This window comes from Anomalospiza imberbis, chromosome 1, assembly GCF_031753505.1.
Source record: "Anomalospiza imberbis isolate Cuckoo-Finch-1a 21T00152 chromosome 1, ASM3175350v1, whole genome shotgun sequence".
NCBI classification, from domain to species: Eukaryota; Metazoa; Chordata; class Aves; order Passeriformes; family Viduidae; genus Anomalospiza; species Anomalospiza imberbis.
This window is the reverse complement of record NC_089681.1, coordinates 108,710,258-108,733,654: the sequence shown is the minus strand read 5'-3', so window position 1 is coordinate 108,733,654 and position 23,397 is coordinate 108,710,258. Positions and strand designations below refer to the sequence as shown.

At 40.4% G+C, this 23,397-nt stretch overlaps 3 protein-coding genes across 7 annotated transcripts in view; 2 read left to right on the top strand and 1 right to left on the bottom strand.

Annotated features, from left to right (window-relative positions):
• The window catches only part of DNAJC13 (DnaJ heat shock protein family (Hsp40) member C13), a 57,225-nt gene extending 55,042 nt beyond the window's left edge, over positions 1 to 2,183 (top strand). For all 4 annotated transcript variants that reach the window (XR_011004173.1, XM_068205133.1, XM_068205118.1 and 1 more), the window contains one exon: positions 1,338 to 2,183. Coding sequence is in view for 3 of the 4 variants with exons in the window: in XM_068205133.1 (XP_068061234.1) it covers positions 1,338 to 1,435 (98 nt within the window). In the remaining variant the exon portion in view is untranslated. The remainder of the gene's footprint in view (positions 1 to 1,337) is intronic.
• A 952-nt stretch (positions 2,184 to 3,135) lies between these two features.
• ACAD11 (acyl-CoA dehydrogenase family member 11) overlaps positions 3,136 to 23,397 on the bottom strand; it is a 28,795-nt gene continuing 8,533 nt past the window's right edge. For both annotated transcript variants that reach the window (XM_068205159.1, XM_068205165.1), the window contains exons 10-20: positions 22,095 to 22,172; positions 21,550 to 21,688; positions 21,325 to 21,432; positions 20,479 to 20,577; positions 9,047 to 9,113; positions 7,442 to 7,527; positions 7,179 to 7,250; positions 6,480 to 6,634; positions 4,492 to 4,608; positions 3,958 to 4,067; positions 3,136 to 3,491 (exon numbers count right to left, since the gene is read on the bottom strand). In XM_068205159.1, coding sequence (XP_068061260.1) covers positions 3,377 to 3,491; positions 3,958 to 4,067; positions 4,492 to 4,608; positions 6,480 to 6,634; positions 7,179 to 7,250; positions 7,442 to 7,527; positions 9,047 to 9,113; positions 20,479 to 20,577; positions 21,325 to 21,432; positions 21,550 to 21,688; positions 22,095 to 22,172 — 1,146 coding nt within the window. In that variant the 3' untranslated portion in view covers positions 3,136 to 3,376. The remainder of the gene's footprint in view (positions 3,492 to 3,957; positions 4,068 to 4,491; positions 4,609 to 6,479; positions 6,635 to 7,178; positions 7,251 to 7,441; positions 7,528 to 9,046; positions 9,114 to 20,478; positions 20,578 to 21,324; positions 21,433 to 21,549; positions 21,689 to 22,094; positions 22,173 to 23,397) is intronic.
• Positions 13,372 to 18,557, top strand: ACKR4 (atypical chemokine receptor 4). The gene is made up of 2 exons (XM_068205195.1): positions 13,372 to 13,815; positions 16,606 to 18,557. Exon 2 carries the CDS (start codon positions 16,625 to 16,627, stop codon positions 17,684 to 17,686), a length of 1,062 nt encoding a protein of 353 aa, XP_068061296.1. The 5' UTR covers positions 13,372 to 13,815; positions 16,606 to 16,624; the 3' UTR covers positions 17,687 to 18,557.

Genomic DNA, 23,397 nt, shown 5'->3' with positions numbered 1-23,397 from the left:
ATGGTCCCAAACTGCCCAACACCCCAACACCGACACACTTGCCTTCCTCGAGCACACACTGACAACTGCTCTGGCTGATACTTGCTGGTACTACACAGGCGTTCAACTTTGGAACTATGTTAGGAATCCTTCGTAACGGAAAAGCTTCAGGCACAAGATAACTATGGGGAATTTTTGCACTAGGATGGGTAGCAGTGGGTGTGACACTTGGCAGGTTCCACTGATGGGCAGGCAAAGAGGTGTCCCCTCCTGCAGCCAGAGAGCTTTTTATTGCCAGAGGCACTGCTTGATTTGCTCTTTGCCTCGCGGTAGTAGTGTGGGACCGCTCGCAGGGAGACAAACCACGCTCTGATGTTCTGGTTGAAGTGTGAGAAAGGAGGGTGGGGCAGGAAGGAATAGTAAATTTGGGAGAAATCGGTGAGGATGGCTTAAAGGGGAAGAGTACAGGACCCAGCAGAACTTAGTATGTTGGATATTGGCAGTGTAGGCTGGAGGTCTAAGACCAAGTTGATCGCTGTATTGGTGCAGGAACGTTTTGTGAGTGATCAGTATTCTAGTCACTACTATGATAAAAATTACTGCTAAAACACCTCATGCTGCAGCCTAAGTTTTTATTGCATTTGTTGAAAGTTTCTATATGACTAAATTTTTAATTCCAGGCTTTAATTCCAGGGAGAGGGGCTTTGCCTGCAGGGCAAAACTGATTGCCCCTATCATAATCAACATGGAAACTTAGTAATGGTGTGAGTCCTGCATCTCCAGTATAGAATTTGTGTATCCCAAGAATGCTGTTACTTTATTCCAACTGAAGGCACAAAATGATGGCTAGACAAGCTTTAGGCAGTTCTGCTTCTTCATGGGGCAGTCCATTGGGCTTCCTGGAACTATGCAGCTGGGAAGAACCTTTACAACAATGAAAAGATAAACAAGGAGCCCAGTAGTGGAACACATGCCTGAACTCCCTTTAATTCCATGGCAGGGCCTTTCTTTAGCAAAGGAAGGCCATCCCCGCTTTATTGCTACTTCCGTGATGGGAGATGAGATGGGTAGTGCAGGTGGTTGGGGTTCTTTTTCACTTACCTGGCATTTCAGAATAAAAAACAAACTGAGCAAGCCCAAAAATGGTCCCCACAAGCGATTCCACTTGGTAGACTAAGAAGTCTTTAAAATCTAGGAACGCTAGAAATTAAGAACCTAAAAAAAACCTCTTAAATGTTGTTGTGTAAGGTGTCTGGTTGACTTAGATGATGTATCTGAGTGTTACCAGAGGGAATAAAGCTGTTCAGTCACCCAGTAGTAGGAAAACTAATCCCCAGTGTTTGTTTTCCTCCCAAAAGGCCCTGGAGTTGCTGGTTACCTCACTGCAGGGACGACGTCATCTGTAATGCCCAATGTACCACCCCCGGTAGACAACGAAGTGGGAGATGTCAGCTAAGGACTGGAAATCCTTGTGGAAGAGACAAAGGCAGATTGGCCAGTCATGAGGAACAGCACTTTCCTCCAATACATTGAAGTGAACTTACTGCCTTGCCAGGTGTTTATGACAGTGTTATTCCTTTTTTCTATGACTTTTTTTTCCTAGGAAAAGTCAGCAGTGATTCTAACTACCACACTGTAACACAAGAAAGCACTCTGTGGATCAGCTGAAATGGGTACACAAGAATTTTTTCTTGTTGTACATAAGCACATTTTGTTCCTTTATATTTGTTTACAAGACTGTGAATCAAACTTTCCTAGTTTTTATATTTTATGAATTAGCATGACTGGAGTTGAGCTACAGTCTAGAGGAATTGGGCTAAAATAACTTGGACCTCACCGACCCCACTAAAAGGGCGTCCCTTCATTTCTCAGTCTGATGTGATCACTTCCATTGAACATGACCTGAAAGGGTTTGTTCCTGCACCAGTTCACTCATGTCCTTAATCATTAACATTATCTTCTTCCTCAGATCAAACAGCATTAGACATTTGTATGTATAACTGGCTTGACCAAATTGATGAAGCTTCAGCAAAAAAACCTTAAAAAGTTGACATGTTATGTAAGAAATTAGTGTAATTGTGAAATGTTCTATACATTATCCAGTATATAAAAACTTTCTATATTGAGTGTACATTATACAGATCATTCATATGTACATAGAATTTTAAAATAAAGGGAATTAAGAGCCTTGTTAATGAGATAAAGGTGGTATTCTTGTCTAGCTGTTCATTGAAAGTGAGAGAAATGAGGGCAGTCAGAGACCCTAATTGGAACATGGCTAAATATGATCCTGGGCGTTCTTGGTTGAAAAAAAACTTTGTGAAGGTTTTGACAGCCTAGAGCAGAGCTCCTGAACCACATGTAGTAGTACACTGCAGGTGGTTTTGTATTTGAAGTGCATTTCAGCCACTGACCTGCTGATACTCTCAACTTCCTAGAAAACATTCTTGGCAGGAAGCAAGAGGAAACTAAGGTGGATGGAAAGGTAAACAAGAATTACTGCTTTCTCAAAAGAGGTTATAATCTTGGTTTTAAGTATAACGAGGTAAGGAACTTCATGGAATGCTTCTAGTTCTAGGTACTCTGCCACTGTACCCCCGAGTGACCACTGCAGCTGTAGCTGGACACCTTTCAGGTGAGGACTCGGCTCTGGGCTCAAGGACAGAACTGGCACAGCCTCGTCCTGAAGACTGAGCCAAGGAGAGTGTGTTCTCCCCAGGCTCCAACAGGAAGGAACTTGGAGGAGGGGAGGCTTGTTTGTTCATGCAAATAGTATACCCTTGTGTCCTTAACTTCACTGCCCTTAAGTTACCAGCCCTCTGTAAGTTGAGAAGTGATTATCCTAAATCCAGGCTCCAGCCTTCTGGGCTGCCCTGAACCTCACTTGAGGGGAGCTGGGAGCAGGACTGAGTGTAGTCTCAGTGACAAGGAAGGCAGCTGAGAGCAGGAACTGGGGAGCAGAGAGGATTGGACTGCAGCTGAGCTTTGGAAAAGAAAAACCAAGGTACTACCTCCAGTGTTTGTCAATTTAACAAATTTAAAAGTTTAGCCTAGCTTGCAATAAATTAAACTTTTGTGGGACCTCTGACTCAAAACTGCTTTGTCTACAATAAGAGGATAAAACACTTTGATTCAGAATAAAGAAAGCTCTTTAGGCCTGTTAGAAAATAGATTTTATTTAGTATTATAAAGAAACCCAGATAAGTTATCGCATGGCATTCTGCAAATTCTTAAAAGCAAGCCCGTAATTATTAAGTGTAATAGGTGAAAATAGCAAGAGAATTGCTTCCAGTTAGAATCAAGTTTTTGTATTATATTTGGTTTTACCTTAGAGACCATTATTACACTGAAACTTTTCCTTAATCTTCCCTCCATTTCAGAAGGCTTTATGCTGACGTTAGATTTTTGCAGTGAGTTTCTTGGACTGATCAAGGAGTTCCCACCTTGCAATTGATGAGAGATGAACTTCATCGGGCCCATCTGCTAGGCGCAAGGTGCGGATGGATGCGAACCTGAGGGGGGGGAGCTGAGTTAGGGCTGGGTTCCTGACCTGCCACAGCAGCCACACAGGCTCACACAGGAGCTCTTAGCACTGCTTTTGCTGCCCTTTTGACACTCCTTGCTTTGAAAAGTGCTATCACATGGGAGATAACTGCAGCAAAATCTTTCTGGCAGGATTGAGATGGGTGGGCTGGGAATTCAGAAGTTTTGCTTCTCCCCAAGGCCATAAAAGATAACATTACATTTTAGAAGCACATCCTCTTTACTGCTGACAAGAACTATTTTAGGTTCAGTGCCAGCTTTTACTTTTTGTGAGGTTAATTGCACTATAAAAACAATTGTTTTCAATTTTATAGCTTAAAGGGACACACACTATTATTTCATGCTGAGGTGAAACAGCATGTACTGGTATTACCAATTGTAACACCAATCGTAAAAGAAATGCTTAGAATCTACAGGATATCTCCTTTTACTCACATGAACGCCAAAGGAAAATCCTGGGAAACTCCAGCTCCACCACACACTTGAACTGCACAGTCGATCACTTTAAGCACAGCTCGTGGAACAACCACTTTAGTCATGGCTACCTGTAATTAGAGGCACTTACATTATCAGAAATAGTTTCATAAGCCAGTGAAAATATTTACCCAACGCTCCTATTGAATATTGGTATCTCTCAGTACATTCCTTCCTCTTGGGGTTGGATTAGAGCTCTGCTGTTCCTGTTCCCAGGGTTTGGTAAAACTGTTTCCAGTCACTCAAAACTATATTACTGTGTTGAGACATGCAAGCAATGCTTGAACAGATTCATCTGTTTCCAACTGAGATCACTCCCCAATCTTCTGACAATTAAAAGCATATCTTAAATATCATAAGGCTGTTTTCAACATGGAGTTATTCTCTACACTTAGAATAATAATATTTAACAATATGTTTTACCTTGTCTTTTAACGAGCTAAATGCCCAGGCATTGCATCCACCAAGTCCTACCTACCAAAAAATAACTTTTACCTCTCTCCTTGCTCTTCTGTTGCCCAACATGTCGATCTTGCGGGCTGTTTGTAGTGTGAGCAGGCGAGCCTGTTCTATGCTAAGACGGCATTCGGCAATCCAGTGGGCAACAACTTCCTGCAGAGCCCAAAGGCAACATCAGCACATCAGTTAATGCCTCTGAGCACACATGGAGCTGCCCCTCTTCCTCAGCATGTGCACATTCAGTCAACCTACAGCCACTCATGTGCAAATTAAAGCATATCTAATATCAGGCATAATAAAGAAAACACTTGACTAACAGAAATATTCAAGATAGAGCAATTCTTCTCCTGCCAGGAAACAAGAAAAAGGGAAAACCTGTGGATTGAGGCACCTGATCAGACCCCACCGTGTGCTGGCTGTTTTCCTGAAGCTCTTCCATAGCTGCTTTTTCCTTCCCTGCTTTCCTTTACCTCTTACCATCCCTCACAGCCTTCTCTCCATATAATAAACCCCCAGTATACAGACATTGGGGGGTGAAAGGGGAGAGGAATTCTTTGTTCTGCTTAAACTGGTGGTGTGTGGTGTGTGACACACAGAGGCAAACAGCTGCAGGGTGGTGCCTGTTGCCTCTGACTGATGATAAATTAGTAACTCTCTGGATCCAAAATGAAGTTATGATCTTGGCAGCCCTGCTCTTCTTGGCTAATTCCCCCCTGCAGCCAGCATACCACAGGAGAAACAAATGTATCATGCTTGTCAGTGCAAAAGCTGCTTGGAGCCTGAGCCAGCCTCAGGGACACAATTCTAGGGCTGGGGGTTTTGTAGGGCACACAAGCAAATGTGCAGCACTCGCTTCAGTGCAGTCTGGAGGCTCAGCTTGGCTGGTGCCAGCAAAGGTGATCTGAACCTGGGTGGGGTGGGGTGTTCAGTCCTCCTCAGTCAGGAGCTCCTGGGGTCATAAATGATGGCCTGGGTGGGGACAGGCACACTGGTACTCAAGGAAGCCACCAGCCTCACCTTGTCCTTTCCCATCCTTACTGTGAAGAACCCGCATGGGCTTGGCAGCTGCCTCCAGGTCAGGCCTGTGGCTTCATCAAACATCACTGTTACTTCAACAAGCTTCTGAGAGCCAGAGTGTGCCTCATGCACCTCTTACTCATTCTAGGTTATGGTGGTGAAGGGAAGTTGGGCAATTACATGACTGGAAATATAGGTATGTAAAGTTGCTCCCTCTGGATCTGCACAAACAATTAACTACAGTCTGTGCCAGATGCTAATTTGATTTCCTCTTTCCATTGCATTTACTAGTTTTTTCCAATAAAGCCATCCTAGCTGTTGGGTAAGATTAAGGAACATTTGAAATGTGACGGCCAACTACCAAACTCTGATGGCACTTATATAAAGCAGACTGTCATATTTTTATTATTTTAGCAAGCTCTTGCTCATGAAACAGTATTTTAGTCCTGAGCAAGATAAGAGCAAGGATCTCCAATCTGCCCTTAATTTGGTCTCTTCTTTCTTAAGCAACTACAAATATTTGATCAAAGAAATAAAATTTTCAGTGAAATTTAGACCCCTGAGTGTCTCCAGTGATTGTGAATGGAGACAGCCAGGTGACAGAATGGATACACAAAAATGGTGAATTCAGATAGTAACTACAGAAACACAAACTGCATGCCTGAAAAAATACCTGTCCAAATTGATCAGGAAAAACAGAGAACAACACACAGTGACAAAATCCATATTCAAATCTAGCAAAGGATATTCCATTCATTGCACATTGCAAGGGGAAAAAAAAAAGAAAAATAAGATGCTGTAGATTATGGTGATAAATGGGAGCCTTGCAATATGGTTTGTTTTTTTTTTTTTTTTTTCCTTTGCCACCCAAAACTTTATGAATAGGAATTCAAGGTTAGGGCACAGCTGCTGCCATGCCCATTATCAGAGCCATAAGGCTGTGTGTGGGCAAAACAAAGGCCAGTGTGTGGAGGGTGTGAACTGAGCCAAAGAGGGACGGTGCTTACGTGCTGATAGAGCTTCTTGCCGAAGGTCTCACGCTGAGCCGCGCGCTGGCACAGGATCTCCAGAGCAGCCTCGGCCGCACCAAGGGACCGCATGCAGTGATGGATCCGGCCCGGCCCCAGCCGGCCCTGGGCTATCTCAAACCCCCTGCCCTCACCTGGTTGGAAAGAAAAACAGGCTCTGCAGACTCCATGATTCCCTCTTGAAAGGGTCCAAGACCCAAGCAGAAGTAGCCCCATAGCAAAATAAAAGAACCAGAGGGGAAATAGAAGAAATCAGGATCTACACTAAGTGAGAGAAACAGAGCAGAGTTCTCCCTGCAGGGGATCACAGTGCTGGCCTGCTTGTTATTTCTTTTTCAGTTCTGCCAAGTACCGGCCATGAAGTGCATCAGGACATTCTTTCTGAAAGGCTGTAAAGTCTACAAGAGCTGGTTTTGGGGGGAAGAGCAGCACACACAGACTTTGCTTTGCTCTACTTCAAGGCAATGATACTTGCATGTCAGCCAAAGCTGCCCCGCTTCCTTCTGCTCTAAATAAGGTACATTCAAGCAGCAGGTAGGCTGCTAAAGGAAGAGTGGGCTCTCTCAACTGACCAGAGCTGTTTAAAGTAACTTAAGGTGATTCATGACACAAACCACTGTCTCATAAAGCTTGGTTCATTGTTGTATGTATTAAAAATAAATCAGTGCTGAAACTCACCCAGTATTATATTGGAGACAGGTACTCGCACGTCATTGAAGTGTATCTCAAAATGTCCTCCATGGATCTCATCTACAAAGATAGAAAACACAACAGCAGGGTAAAATGAAGTAAGATAAAAATACAGGCCTCCAGTTCCTAACCCTTCTTCTATATATCCATTTTACTGATTTATTTCATGCACAATATTTATTAGTATAACTGCAGCTTCTGAACCTGCTAAAAAAATAATACACATATAGCTGATAAATATGATCACCTACCCATGTAGCCAAACACTGAGAGAGGTCTTATCAGCTTCAGCCCTGGGGTGTCCATGGGAACAATAATCATACTGTGCTGCTTGTACCTGATCAAGACAAAAAGCACAATTAAATCTGAGCCTCCCTTTTGTCTGCCCCTTCTGCTTTTTTATTTTTCATCCTCAATTTAGGACTCACATAAAGCTAGTGCTGAGATTTACCTGTACCACCTGCACCATCCTGCCCAAACAGTGTGGCTTCAACCCTTCTTGACCCACCAGTCAACAAGTGAAAATGTATTAGTGACACCTAATGCACCATGACTGAGAAACTCCTGCTGCTGTCACTTCTGTGCACACAGTTCTGTATCACCCAGTCTGTTCCTCCCCCTCTACCTTTCTGTTTTGTTCTCAAAACCAGTTTATCAGAATCATCATCTTGGCTTGCCTACAGCTTAGGAAAAAGAAATCCATCCCCATGTTTACATTCCTTCAGAACATTTAAGGCCAGTTTTTAGTCACACAGAACTAGAGGTAATGCCCCAGGTCTCTGAATTCAGTCTCCAGTTCTAGCAAGTGGAGTGTCACATAATCCCCTCCATTAACTTCTCTTCAGCTTCTAAGAGCTCAACAGATGCCACTGTCTGTACAACTTCCAGGCAAAGCTTCCTGGGTGCTGTGTGCAAGTTACTGATTGCTTCTTGGTGGAACCTAGCCAAACCTAAAAACTTCAGATTATCCATGGAATTTGGGCTAAAACCCCTCTTAGATATAAATGTCACAATTCTTTTGCATTACAAGCTGTGTGATGTTAATAGCACCAGACATGGAGCATTTTATTCATTACTTATATAAATTTTTGCAAAAGCTTGCAATTCTAGTTTGGTAACGAGTTGAATGTGTTTTTGTCAAAGAAGAAGAGGTAAGGATTATATTTACACATACAGGAATAAAATGAGTAGGTCTGATTTAAGATGTGCAATGCTCTCTGCTTACACAGCTTCACCTTACCAATACCCCATGTTTCAGACTTAACTTTCTGTATCTACAGATAACTTTGTGGAAAACTTAATCAGTAACTTCAGGTCTCTGATGTGCCACTTGTACGCATTCTGTTCAGGGAAGCTCTGAAATTTTTGGTTTTATTATTTAAGCATTATTATTTATTATTTAATTCTTCCTGGTGTTAATTGTTTTATACACTACACTTACAAAATAAATTATAAGCCAGAGTTGTTGGCTGTTGATGCAGACTAAAAACTGCTGCAGATTAAAATGTATGTGACCGAGATAAAGCTAGTGAAGCCCCAAAAATGTCCTGATTCATCACACAGCTGCACAAATACTGGTGCATTGCTGGTGCAATGGAGAGAGGTGGGAAGCATGCCAATGAAAGATGGTAACAGTGGAAAGGTTGGGAGGAAGGACTCAGTCAACAGCATCTGACAGCAAAACAGGAACTCAGGCTACAACAGACAGGTTCTGAGGTTTAAAACATCCCTCTAATTGAGGAGCACATCCAACTGGTCAAGGCAATTGATGACATTTCACTTAGCAAAATTTTGCAAGCAGTGACTCCTCCAGGGAACAAATTTTAGGGAATTCTGAATCTCCTAGGTATTCTTACCTTGATGCTGATGAGTTTTTGGTTTTGCCCATTACAATTGCCACTTTGCAATTCGGGTTCCCAGCACCTTAAAAAAAGTGGCAAACACAAAAATTGTTTTTCGTATAAAATGTCAATGTCAAATCAAATGAAGTTTCATAACAAGAAACTCCCTTCCTTTTGTGAGGCAGAAAATGCAGTCTACCCCTGTGTTTATCTTCTGACTATCACACTGAAACAAAATACATATTAGTACTTAACATTTAAAAGGGAGCTGACTTGTGGGAAGGGGAACATAAAAAGCCAAACATCCAAACCCTCCAGGTCCATCACCTATTCCTGTGGAAAGGGAACAAGAAGGTACTTGAAATGGAATCTGATTACTTCAGTCTCCATTACAGCTGAGCAAATAAGTGTGATACAACAGCACATCTATCAAGGTGACATGCTGCCATTTCAAAAGTAAAACTTTTAAAAAAACTTCTTCAACTTATAACGACTGGAGGGTCTATGTGGGAATGAAACACCAATCACATTATAACCAAATGATGCAGATAAGGCTATCAAAGGGTTACCATGATAACTTTGCTACTACTTCAGCAGAACTTCTCTGGAATGCAGAATTTCTCCCCCTTTACAAAAACTATTTTAGATTCCATTTTGAAGAGAGATCTGAGTGAAAATTTTTGCCTGAAAATAGCTTGCTAGCATTTCAAGCCATTGATAACATTACTTGAGATGTTTCTTATTAGGGACATATTTATTAAGCCTTTTTAGCAAAAGACAGCACTTTAATGTACTAGTTCTGAAGAAGATTCTACCATTGATTAAAATAACATTTCTATGATCCTTAATTCTCCCTGTCTTTTTCTTTAAAGGTTTCTTAGTACCAAAGCCTCCCACAAAGCTAGGGAAAATACCTCAGGTGTGTAGCAATCAATAATTTTTTAGTGCAGATGACAAGCTTTGTAGAGATTCAATTTGAGACTTGATCTGTAGAAGCTTGGCTGTGTTCTGAGGTTAGAAGCCAATACAACTTTATGACTTCTCTGTCAGCTGTTCTCACAAGGCTTGGGAGACTCTGGTCTGGACAATACAACCACCTGGCTTTGAGCTGAGCCACTTCCTCCTACAAACAGCCACTGTGATGGCCAGGAAGTGAGAGAGATTTATTTAATTGTGATGAACACTGCCTGTTTGGAGGGCCAGACTGTCGGATGTTTACTTTCCTCTTTAGCAATATGGTATTCAGCCATTATCTCCAGAGGGGGCTTACAGAGTGGCCCATGAGCTGTACAATGCCAACAAGCTAAAAATCCCAGTGAAAAGCTTTGGACAGGGGCATAAATCAACTTGGTGAAAGAAAAAAAAAAAGAAACAAAACTGGATCCCAAACACTTGTCTCACTTGGGCAACTGCAAAAAGCAGCTGATCAACCCCAAACGACCCCAGCATATGCTTTGCAGGGTACTACCCTGCACAGGCAAATGTCACCCCTGCACAAGGGGTATTTGACTCTTCTCCTTTTCAATGGAAGGTAAAGAATTGCACAACTGCTATTTTCTAAAACAGACCTATGTTCAAGTGAGGTTAACAAAAGATGTTTTGACTTTCCGCAAACTCCTGAAAAACTGTTTTGTAAACAATCCTCAATCCCTGCTTCAAAACAAATAGCAAGCTTAACCATGTTGTATGAAAAAAACCCCAAAACACTCACAAAACCTCAGAAGAAGCCTTCATGTTGAACTCAGCAAGGAGTTCACTGAGAGCTGGACATCTGGTTAGATGTTCTAAATCATTTGTACACATTTCTGGAAGGCAAATGAATACCTCCATCCCATATGTGCTTGTTCCTATCTAAGCACAGCAATGGACGGCAGATTCCTGGCCCCTCCACTCCTTAGAGTCTGAAGTCCTGAAAAACTAAAATAAATTTTATGTCACTTCGACCCATAAAATACAGAAAAAAAAGTGCTGGTCTAATGCAAGACTCTGAAAAACTCCAGTGCCTTGGATGGAATGCAAACAGCCTGGATGGAATAAACATCCCTTTTGTAAATGACATTTTCACATCACTTACAGAGTTCAAAGATATTGCTGGAGGATGGGAGGGGAAGAGTCAGAGAAGCCTGTTATTTTGGTAGGAGTTAGAAGTAGGTTTAGAAAGAAAACTCATGATTGAAAAAACACTAGACATTTCAGAAGGTCAGTTTTAACCATATTTCCATACTGACGAGCTTTCAATAAAGTTTTCAATGTATATGACTGCACAAACCAAAACTTTTAGACCACTATGCTGCTACACTGGCAAACATCTTTGGTTTAACTAACTTATTATACTTTTGAACTCTTCATGGCACTCACTCACATAGTGAGGCAAAGATAGTGTTTTAAAATGTGCTTAGCGTGTTGATCACAACCCCATTAGAAGCCTAATCTTTGCTATCAGAGGTATAACATGCTTAAGTTTACTGATCTTCACACAATCAACTTATACAGGTTCTTTCTGGTGGAGAAACTACTAAATGTGGAAACCTTTGATTACCATCTGTACTTGAGGAATCTGCCATAATGTCTGCTTTCAGAAGCCAGCAGCACTTTAATTCTTACAATCTATTTATTTTTCAGTGTTCAGTCTTCAATTTCCTGTCTAAGATGACTAAGGCCAGATAAACTAGTGCCTGAATGCTGAATACCTATGATTTTTGCCACATTGGCTGCTGCACCCCTCAGCCCATCAGGTTACTTCTCTCTGCTAAAGGTCAGGGGTCTGTGGTGGCTTACAGACCTTCCTAGACAGGCACTGACAAACACATGTTCTGGACTCCTCTACAAGAAGAAACTGGTCTTGTAGGACCAACACCCTTAGCAGGGTAGATGGCAGCGTGGTACGGATTGTTGGAATGTGGGAGTCTCCTGATGGAGAAAAGGGACACACACAAGCACATCCCACCAAGAGCCCACAGTAATTTCTATCCACTAGCATACTGTATTCCTCAGTTTTATCTCATCTTCTCCAGATAACAGTGAAGGCAGCTGGTTCATGGAGAGCAAAGACTATGCTGTAGCTGCAAGCAAACATGCAATGCTGGGGCCGTGCAGCTGCAAGGGCTTTGCAGTCCTGCCACTGAATGTGGCTGCTGGTCATTCCCAGCTGGAGCTCATGGGCTCTGATGGTGGCAGTGAGAGCAGCTGCTCTGCTTAGGAATGTTTTTTTCCTTGCCTTCATGCCACTTTCACATAGCCACAAGTGTTTTTACTTGAGGAAGACCCACTTTGTATTCACTCTTACTTACTAAATAATTTTTGTTAATTTTGACCCTACTGAAATACACATATGACAATATTATTTCTTTACTCTGACTGGAAGGATCTGTCCTCCGTGCACCCCTGAAAAGTTACAAGGAGCTGAGGAACTGCAATAAGCAAGGCAGGATTCACATGAACGGCCTTCCTACAGCCTGCCCACAGAACCTCTTGGGCAATTTTGCAGGCAACACACAATTACCTGGGAGCATTCTCAGCTCTAGCCTGATTGTTCCATCTTGTTGGAGACCCTATTGATACAAAGCCTATCCAGAACTGAAAGTTTCATTTGTTTTAAAGAGATATAGCTCAGGCCTCAAAGCCATGACATGACCTGTGAGGAGATGGCTGGGAAGGATCTCAAGCATCTTCTCTGCCACTGTAAAGATCACCACTGAAGTCCTGTGATGACTCAAGATGAAAGCATTGCAAAAATATGCACAAATATTGTGGCACTCTTCCTCAAGACTGCAATTCCTCTCCCAGCCCACTTTGTCATTCTGAAACAAAATATAGCATGTGGAAAATATCTGCCCATTACATTCTTAGCTGCCCATTTTTAGGAACCTTTCCTTTCACGTATTTCAAAATAATTGAAGCACAGACAGAAGGTTAATCCAGTCATGGCAGGTGCACCAGAGTGCCAAAAACCCCCAAAATCTGACCTCTGGTCTGCTTAATATCTCTCTCTGTCACTGGGCTTCAATATTGCATCTACTGAAGCTCATTAGATTGTTATCTGATCCAGGATGATTCAAACATGTCACTAATTTGATTATGAGATTGACTGGCAACATTCAAGCCCCTGAGAACTCTCCCCCAGGATGCAGGACTATCTGCCTGTACCCTGGTTGACAATTTGCCACTTGCCTTCGCATATTTTCCTTACCATCTTTCTGGTTTCACACACTGAAAGAACCACTTTCCCCACCTCACAAAAGGCAACTCATCTTTCTATTGTATCCCCTAAAAAGTTATGTAAGGAGGGGATGTACAGATCCCTTAAAACCTTATACAGTCAGCCATCAAAAGCACAGTACTGCCCTGAGAAAAGAATGGAGTGACTCCTTGTGGTGTCTGGGGCAGTAACTCAGCCCCAGATGCACCTCCTTCTATCCTTTTTACCTTTTTAATGTGTTGTTTGATAAAAGCCTCTTGATGATGTATAAAACATTTGGACTTCCAGGAATAAAACCACAAACAACAAAGAGAAGCAGTTAGAGTGTCCTGACCTTCCAAAGAGCAGTCATTGTCTGTTGGAACAGGAAGGAATGTAGGAAGTGTACATGTTCAACACAAGAAGAGTCTCCAGGAAAATTTTTAAAAGCTTTTTTTTTAAACTGTCAAGTCAAAATGAAAGTGCAACGGACTTCCACAGGAGGGTGTGGTGTTTGAACACAAAATGCAATGTGTTAGAGGAATTCAGATCACTTCACTGAGGCACGTCTCAACTGCAGTACCTGCTACTCGTCTGCCGACAAAAGGTTAGTTTTGTTTTAATCCTTACTGCTCTGTATATTAGATGATATCTTCTTTGCATACATTTACTCTTAGTTAAGTTGGCTTTACAGAGAGATATCATTTCACAAAGGCACGTTTCCTTTCCAGGATCAAAATTAGATTTGCTCAGTTGCAGGACAGAATACTGCTTAATTTATCAGAGGAAAAAAACCTGTCTGTTTAAACTAGGGATATTAACTTAATTCACTGTCACTCATACAATCCCACATCAAGTTTAAACACACAGAAACACTGAATTTCTATCTGACTGGAAGGCTGAAATAATTCTGCAAGAAAATATGCAGTTACAGATTTAATGTATTTATTAGTATACCTCCTAGAAAACACTACTTGAAAAACCAGCAGCTTCTGAGCTGTTTGGGTACTTGGGGGCACTTTGTATGTGATAAAATTCCTTTCTGTCATAACATTCTGAGAAGCTCCAGCTAGAGATGCAGTGTACCCACAGCAATCGGCTTCTGTAAGAAATTCCACATGGGCATGGCTCACTGTGTGGGATGGAGACTAAACTAAGCTTTTCCACCACTCTTCAGTGCCCAACTCCCACGGGACTGCTTGGCTGTCTGCAATGGGCATGTGCACGTGTGCCTGAGAAACAGTCCTACCAGGAAAAACAAATGTGAACAGGTATGGGAGCCAAAACATTTTAGATAATTTTGTTTCTGTTGTAAACTCGGGGTAGGCAAAAGCTTATCAGGCAGCGGAGCATAGAGTCACAGCCAAACTGCTTTGTCATACACAGACTTTTAAAGTTTACCCTGGAATGTTTACTGGTTTGCTTTCAAGGAAATTTGCCAGTGATCCAATTTGATTAAATGTTCTTTATTAAGTCTTTTAAGACTACAACCAAATATTTTCATTTAACTTCTATTTTTCCTCAAATCTCAGCTAAGTGGATTAAACTCTTCATGCTGCAGTTTCTCTTCTACTAAAAAAAAATTAATAAAATTCTTTTGCTGCTGATAACTAAATCTCTCCTCAAAGTACTATAAAGCTGCAAAAGATTACTGCTGCTGGAGAATCCTGCTAACACAGCTTTTTAGGCATAGAACAGACATCCCTCTGCCAAAGTAGGAAGTAGAGTGACTGTACTTTTGCATTCTGCACCTCTCATAAGGTAACAATAAAGAACAAATTGCAAGACTTAAAAAGGAGTAATCATTTTTTATAGTTTGATGGGGAGTGTTTTGAAATGTTAACAGGATAATACAACAAAGTCATTAAAGATGGAGCCAAACCAGATAGTTAATTTCAAACTAATACACTTTTAAAAAACTTGGCTAGAAAAATCACTGAAAAAAATCAACAAAAATAAAAATTATTAATTTCTCTCTATTTAATTGGTCTGCATCCCTTATTACGAGATCAATCAGCAACTTACTTTTTCCTAGTAGACAGGTATATTAAAAAAAATCTGAGACACTTGGCAACCCTTCATTTAAACAATTGTCTAAAAAACAGAAATGGTATTCGCATTTTTCTTTCAGGCTTGAAAAAAACAAATTGTAGCTCTGAGGCAGAATATCAGATAATGATCTGCTTTCAGCAATACTGACCTCAAATTCTGAACACTGCATATGATGGCAAAATGGGGATATATTTTTCATTCTCACCTGATTTTTGCTACTGCTGCTAAGAAAACTTAATCCCATTATTACAAGGAAACAGGGTACTGCAGGACTGTATTTTACAACAGACAGAATTTCAGCACATTAGCCACTGAATACAGTTACAGGAAAAGAAGAAAATAATGCAGGACATGAACTTGCTTAAGACACAATCTGAAGATACAAATACTTAAACTTCAACCTTAAGCTGGCAGTGAGAAGCCAGCCTCAGAGTTTACAGAGTAAATCTATCATGAGACTGTACTTGAAAAAACAGCAGAGTTTTTGAGCTGTTTGGGTACTTGAGGGCAGTTTGTATGTGATAAATTTCCTTTCTGTTTTAACATCCTGAGAAGCTCCAACTGTAAGATACAGTGTGCCCACAGCAATCTGCTTCTGTATGAAATTCCACATGGGCATGGCTTGCTGTGTGGGATGGAGACTAAATTAAGCTTGTTTTGCTGCTCTTCAGCAACTGACCCCCTGCTGTGCTTTTTGTAATGGGCATGTACAGCGTATCCGAGAAACAAACAAAAACACTCTCCTTGAACTACACTCATATCCAAAAGTTGTCAAAATTTACAACAGCAGGCAGCTGCTTGCCTCAGCTGTAATCTGCTCGTATTCCTTATACATCTGATTGTAACAGCATTTACAGCCTTCAGCTGGTATTACTTTGCTTTGCAGAGGCTGGAGAGGGGAAGGTGTAATTCCAACCCCATAAAGGTACAGACAGAGTTATGTGCAATGGAATATTGTCAAACATAACAGTTGGAGCAGTTACAGCAACGATGGCTCCTCAACTCAAATGCGGAAATCAGTGAGGGGCACTCCAAGCATTTAACAATCTCAAATGCTAAGGGTAAGGAAAGCATTTCAGCTGAATCCATTTTACAAGTATTGCTCACACTGATATCCTCAGTTACCCTATTTCACGTGAGAACTTGAGATGGTCTGCTCTGCCTCTGTTACTGTCTACCTTCCCTTTGATTATTCACAAATGTGTTCTGAAGAGCCAAGTTCATTAAATTTGAGATGTATAAGCAGCTCTGAAGAAGGGTTTTAGGTTTCAACAGAAATTTTAGAACTTAAACCCAATATTATTTCTTTGGTGTTCACTTCTCCCCACTTTTTTGTGTCTTGTAGCTTTGCCACAGTCTGAGATATGAATAACTCAACAGATTACTGGATTGAGGATGAGGAGGATGATCTCAACCCTCTTATAGATTACAACACCTATGAGCTTCTCTGTGAAAAAAGTGATGTGAGAAATTTCAGGAAATTATTCCTCCCAGTGTTCTATGCACTGGCTTTCACAGTTGGAGTAGCTGGAAACTCACTAGTGGTTGCAATTTACGCCTACTGCAAGAAACCGAAGACCAAGACAGACGTGTACATCATGCACCTCGCCATCGCTGATCTAATCCTCCTCTTCACCCTCCCTTTTTGGGCTGCAAATGCAGTGCAGGGATGGGAACTTGGAAGCCCGATGTGCAAGCTCAGTTCTTCTCTGTACACCATGAATTTCAGCTCCAGCATGCTCTTCCTGGCCTGTATCAGCGTGGATAGGTACAGGGCCACTTCTGACTCCCAGGGCCATAGAAGAGCTGGCAAACACTGCAGTGTTACCTGCATCTGTGTCTGGCTGGCTGCCACTTTCCTCAGTATCCCAGAGCTGATATTTAATCAAGTCAAGAAACACAATGAGAGGAACGAATGCCTTCCCATATTTCCGATGAACATGGAAACACTCTTAAAATCAACCATTCAAATCCTGGAAATTATCCTGGAATTTCTGCTTCCTTTCCTAGTAATGCTGATCTGCTATTCTGCTACTGCTCGGGCAATCTTTAGGTCTGCAAATGTTAAGAAGTCCAGGCCTTTCAAGGTTCTTCTGGCAGTCGTCGCTACTTTCATTGTCACCCAGCTACCCTACAACATCGTGAAGCTGTGGCGAGCCATAGACATCATCTACATGTTGGTCACGGACTGCCACACCAGTAAAACCATGGACGTGGCACTCCAGGTCACCAAGAGCATCGCTTTGTCCCATGCCTGCCTCAACCCTCTCCTCTACGCCTTCCTGGGTGCCTCTTTCAAAATGCACATCATGAAAATCGCAAAAAATTATGGCTACTGGAGAAGACAACAGCAGAGTGGAAGACCTGAAGAAACTTCTATGAATTATGAAGACCCTACTGAAGAAACAATCAGTTTCACTATATAGGCCCTCTATTGCTTCCATCATCTTACATAACCAAGGGAATTGTTAACTCCAGGGGGTATTGCTTCTACAGCTGTTTTTCTGCAAGTCAGCTTTCAGATAAATTTCTGAACCTGCCAAGACACCACAAAAGCACTTCAAAGTGGAATGTGTTTATCAATATCAAGGAAGAACTGAATACTGAAACCCCTAGAAACAACCTGAGATATTTACTAAAAAACAACATCAAAGAACTCAAAAAACCCACCACAACAAAACCCAAATTTTGAAGTGTCACAGTACTAGGCAATTAAGTAACTGTGTAATGAACAACCTGTACACATCTAAGCATGTGATTAAAACAGAGAAAAAAAACATCACCAATCAAACAACAGGAACCTTTGTACCAGAAGTTAATAATCTTGTGTTTCTTCAACTATTTTGTAAAAGTTTAGAACATCTGCCTAACAGTTCAGCTCCATTTCTCAACTCAACTATCATTCCATAACTATCCTTGCAGATTGAAATTAAGTATAAGCTTATGGCTGAGAATTGAGAGGGAGAAAGAGGGGGGAAAAGCCATGAGTTTCTACAAATGTATAGCAACAACAACATCCTCCACAAAAACACCCCAGCAACTCCTTTTCTGTAATTACAGAAAAAATGACCTTTCATCTCTTCTTTTCTGCTCACCCTAAACTTCAACAAGACCACTGCTTGAAGGGTGGCTGGCATAGTCTAGATTTTTATAAATGTAATAAAAAGTTTGGGTAATCTTCAGATACAAGGCCTGGATTTTTTATTTAGAATTGTTAAAATTAATCAAACACTGCAATAACTGTATCTGCTAAAATATATGAAGATACAATAAAATCAAAGAACAGAAAAAGTGCAATGGTTTTTGGTTTTTCTTATCTTTGGTTTTTTTTTTGTTTTAGTAGGTATTGACACCTCTCATCATAGGCATTTACCAACCAGCCAATGGGAGAGGCCTTGCCTGACAAAAGAGAGAGGTTCCCATTCCATATGGAGCTCATGGATTTACAGTTCTTACACAGAGATGTACCAAGGCTATCCCCTGCCACAGTGTTGGCAGGGATTCCAGGAAAACAGCAGTTTTCCATGAGTCACTGGAAGCATTTCAAACATACTGACATGCCAGATTAGCTTTCAAAATGAAGAAGTTGTGTTACAGCATACAGTCCTTGCCTTCAAACATCCTGTGGGCTCTGACAAAATGTCTCTTCTACAGATTAGGAAGGCCAGCAAGAATCTCTCATTTTTAGATACCGTTCCTAGTTACACAATTATGGACTGGAACAAAAAGCTCTAAAATGACAGACAAGAAACAACAGTAGCATAAACAAGACATGAGCCTCTTCTCCCTGTTTGGATGACAAAAGCTTACAGAATGTCTGCCCAGAATGTTTTAAGAAATACTAGGGCATTAACAGATATAAGTCAGAAGTGCCTGACCAGTTTTCTACATGTACACCATAAATCTGATCTATTTAAGCCATACTGGGTTTACTGTACACATGCAGAGCATAATAAGAAACCCCACTTTTTCCATGAAGTCACTAACTCCTTGCATGTGTGATTTATGACTTGTCTTCACAAATACAGAGTGACATTCTGACCAGTCTGCCAGGCTTCTGGAATTCCCACACATCCAAGGTTTTAATGTCCCAAAAGTAAAAAAACCCCAACCAAAACCAAGACAAACAACAACAACAAAAAAAAACCCCTTCCCAGCCAATCAGAAAGAGGGACTAATACAGAGCTGAATGAACACATTTCTCAAACTTCTTGGAATTGCAGTGCTTTTTATGCATGTCTGTATGCAAATCTGATTGCCCTATTTGTATTTATTAGAAATAGGAAAAACTGAATCATGCTGTCTTGTGTTTACTCTCCTTTTTACAATTCACGTAACTAACTTTATGAATATTATTCTCTGTGTGTGACCCCCTAAAACTTTCTTATTACTTCATCAGGGACTGCAGTGCACAGCTGGGAGACACTGACCCAGAGCAAAGGCTAAAAGGCCAGCAGTTAAGCAACACTCTTGGGTCAGGAGACAAGATTCCATGCCTCTTTTTGCTGCCAGTTTTACAGGAGTAGAACAGAGAAAGAGATCTATCTTCTGGTGACTCCAAGTATTGCACAAGCATTTATCAGCAGCTAGCTGTGACAATCCTGTACATAAATGATTCAAGTTTAACAACTCAGTTTATTTACTTGGATTCTAAACTTCCAGGGAATGATGACTTTCAAGTTGCTGTCACATGTTTTGGCAAAAAAGTAACAATACTACAATATCAGGGACAGTTGCCACTTAGAGTACAATGCATTGATTTTACTGGGAATTATAACATAAGAAAATTTCCTTTAATAGTCAGCCCAAGGAGCATCACAGGCTACTTTAAAAGCAGCCACGTTTTACTGTAGCTACACGGTACTCTCAAACCTCTCACACAAGCTACCAAAGACAGAGCTTCATGAAAACAAAGTCATAATGTGTAATTTGACTGATAGAAAGAGGTAATATTTTAAGAAAAGAGCAGCATTCACTCTGTGAAGAAAATTCAGAGGTTCCAAAAAGGGCCCAAATCCCCAACTTGATTTGAATCTTTGAATCTCTGGTTCATAGTAAAAAAAGCTTAATTCAGCTCCTTCTGTTGTTTTACATTCTATTGCCTTTACTCAAGAGAAGACAAATTTTCATCTCAGAAATGGAGCACAAATACTTTTGTTTAATAGTTCTTGGAAAAAATTCTAGCCTTAGCCATTCTTATTTAGGTTTCCACACTTACCACTGCTCCACCACTTCTTGCCATTGATCACATAGCTGTTCCCATCTCGCTCAATGGTGCATTGCATATTGGTGGCATCACTTGAAGCCACATCAGGTTCTGTGTTAAAGGAAAAAAAAAAAAACACTAAATTAAATATAAAGGTAATACAACCTCCACAAATATAGGGCTCTAGATATACACTATTAAAAGTACACTGCTTTGCTAACAGTAGAAAAACGCTATGAAGACCCTTGGTGGCTGTTGTTTTCCAGCAATCTGTTATTCACAGCCAGTTTAAATGTACTTGTTCTTGGGCTTGGACCACCCTTTGCAATCATCCTTCTTCCTTTCCTTCCCTTTTAAAATGCTTTATCCTTCCATTGTACTTACAGGTAACAGTTATATTTCTCCTCAGCCTGTTTTCTCCTCCTGAGTTCTTCCCAAGCAAAAATGGAGATCAAAAATAATTTTGTGGAAGGTTAAGCTCTATTGTAAAGCTGTTTGGTACTAAAAATTGTATTTTACTTATTTAATTGTATAGTAAATAAGTAAATTGTACAAATTGTACAATTGTACAAATACTTATGTATTTGTATAGTACAAAAATTAAACTAAAAATATATAGAAAGCAAATACTAATTATTGTAACCATGAAAATTGGCAACTACCAGGAAAGACAGCAAGGCTCCTCCAGTTTTCATTCAGACTTCATAGATGATTTTATATTCAAGCACATTCACCGATACTGAATTAGAACAGAAATGTCCACTGTTACACACAACTTGCAGTTTTCTACTTTTCCCTGCATACACCACGTGAAGTTTCAACCAATTGGCTCTAACTTTCTTCTGGAGAAAAACTTACCTGTCATGCAGAAGCAAGAACTAATTTTCCCTTCAAGGAGAGGCTCCAGCCACTCTTTCTTTTGCTCTTCAGTGCCATACATGTGGAGGACCTCCATGTTTCCTGTATCTGTAAGAAATCAGCTGTCATGCTTACTGCTCGAGACACACAGCCTGTAAGGTGTAAGATGCTCAACTTTTTAATGCTCCAGTGCCATAGTTTTGGGACTGAGCCAGGGTTGCTAACCTGGTGCATGACAGTTGAAAACCTCAGGAGCAATAAGGCATCTCCCTGTCTCCTCAGCTATTAGGGCATAGTCAAGCTGGCTGAGACCACTGACATCTGGGAGGAAAAGGTTCCACAGACCTTCTGCTTTGGCCAATTCCTATTACAAGAATCAACAGAAAAAAAATCAGCAATAAGTCATAAAAAAAAATTAAATTCTGGTTTGCAACACATTTTCCTTTGCTTCTGCCTACCCTACTGTCCAATATATATGATGCTTTTTTCAATAGCTATTCTGAAATTGTAGGTTCAGTCTTTGATTTAAAGTTCGGATATACCACTCTCAGACCTCATTTTGTTTTTCTTCTCTCTCATTTGTTTTATCACTTTTTCCATATTTTTCTCTTCCTTTCTTTTCACTGTTCCTCACAATTGTTTTTTTCATGTTCCTCATACTGTTTCTTTCATGTAAAGTAACTTCTCCAACAGGATACACCAATCACTCTTATCCTCTATGTCTGTGCTCTTTTACTGCTAGAGTGCTAAAAATATTTGTTATCCCATACCTTCAGTCTCTCCAGCAGTGGTGGTTTCTTCCATCTGTCCTCAGAATTTCTATGTTCAGTATAATATTTTATTATTTCCTTCGAGAAACAAAATAAAAGGTGCTGTTTAAATTAAGAACACATGTAACACACAAATAATAATACATCTCTTCCAGATCTATGACCCAAGGAACCAAGTAAAAAATATTCAACACAGGTTTACATTATAGTGTTGGCTGCATTATAAAATTAAATATATAACTGAAAGTTCAACTGCAATCTATTCATTTTGCAAGACTTTAAATATCATATGACCCCAATCAGTACATTAACTACTATTTGGGATGGTTTAAAGTATGTCATGCTTGCACTAGGAGATCAGTATTTTTTGGAGATAAAAGTACCTATTACCAAAAGTACACACAAGAGGCACAAACCCAAAAGTAAAACAACAAATAAAAGCCTGATGTACTGACAGTTAAGATTCAGACAGATAACCCAGCTAATCTTTCAGATAACCCAGCTAATCTTTTGTTAACTATGAGAAAAAAAAAAAAAAACAAACAAAAAAACACAACAAAAAGCATTTTCTCTTCATGTCAAAATACAAAATAATTCCTTAACAGATAACATAAGCAGTCATTCCAAGCACCAGTCCTTAGTTTTAAGTGAACCTCTACATTCAGTAATCTTAGTATTTTCACAAACATGTTTTAGTGAGACACAGAACTTCAAACCTGGCCCAGACCTAGTTATAAAATGAATAAAAGTAGTGCCCAATTCTGAAAATGACACAATAAAGACAAATAGCCAGGTAGAATTTACAAGTCCTGATTCACAATCCCTGTAACCAGAAATAACATCCAAGCACAACACAACTCATCTGAAAAGCTTGCGTGGCTATTTGTGGTTCATTTGTTTTTTAAAGTAAATACTTCAATTATTGCAAAGCTTTCTTGGACAATTCAAAACTACAATCCCAACTTAGTCAGAGACTTACTTTTTAAGAAACTTTGCATATAAAGAGTTACTACCCTCAACCCCTCCTTGTTATAGGTAGATGTATTCATTAAACTTTTAGATTAAGATGTTTTCTGCATTTCTGCCTGACTTGGGAAAAAAAAATCAGAAAGCCAAAACAACAAATTCTGCATCAAAAGCCATCTTTACTTCCATGAGGCTAAAAGCTGAACCAATGTTCTTAGTGAAAATTCCTAACCATCCTAGGATATGAAGTAAACTACTTCATCTAATTTTCCCTTCCACTAACTACGGACTCAGTATATATTTCATTATCTGATTTCAAACCTTCATTGGTATTAGA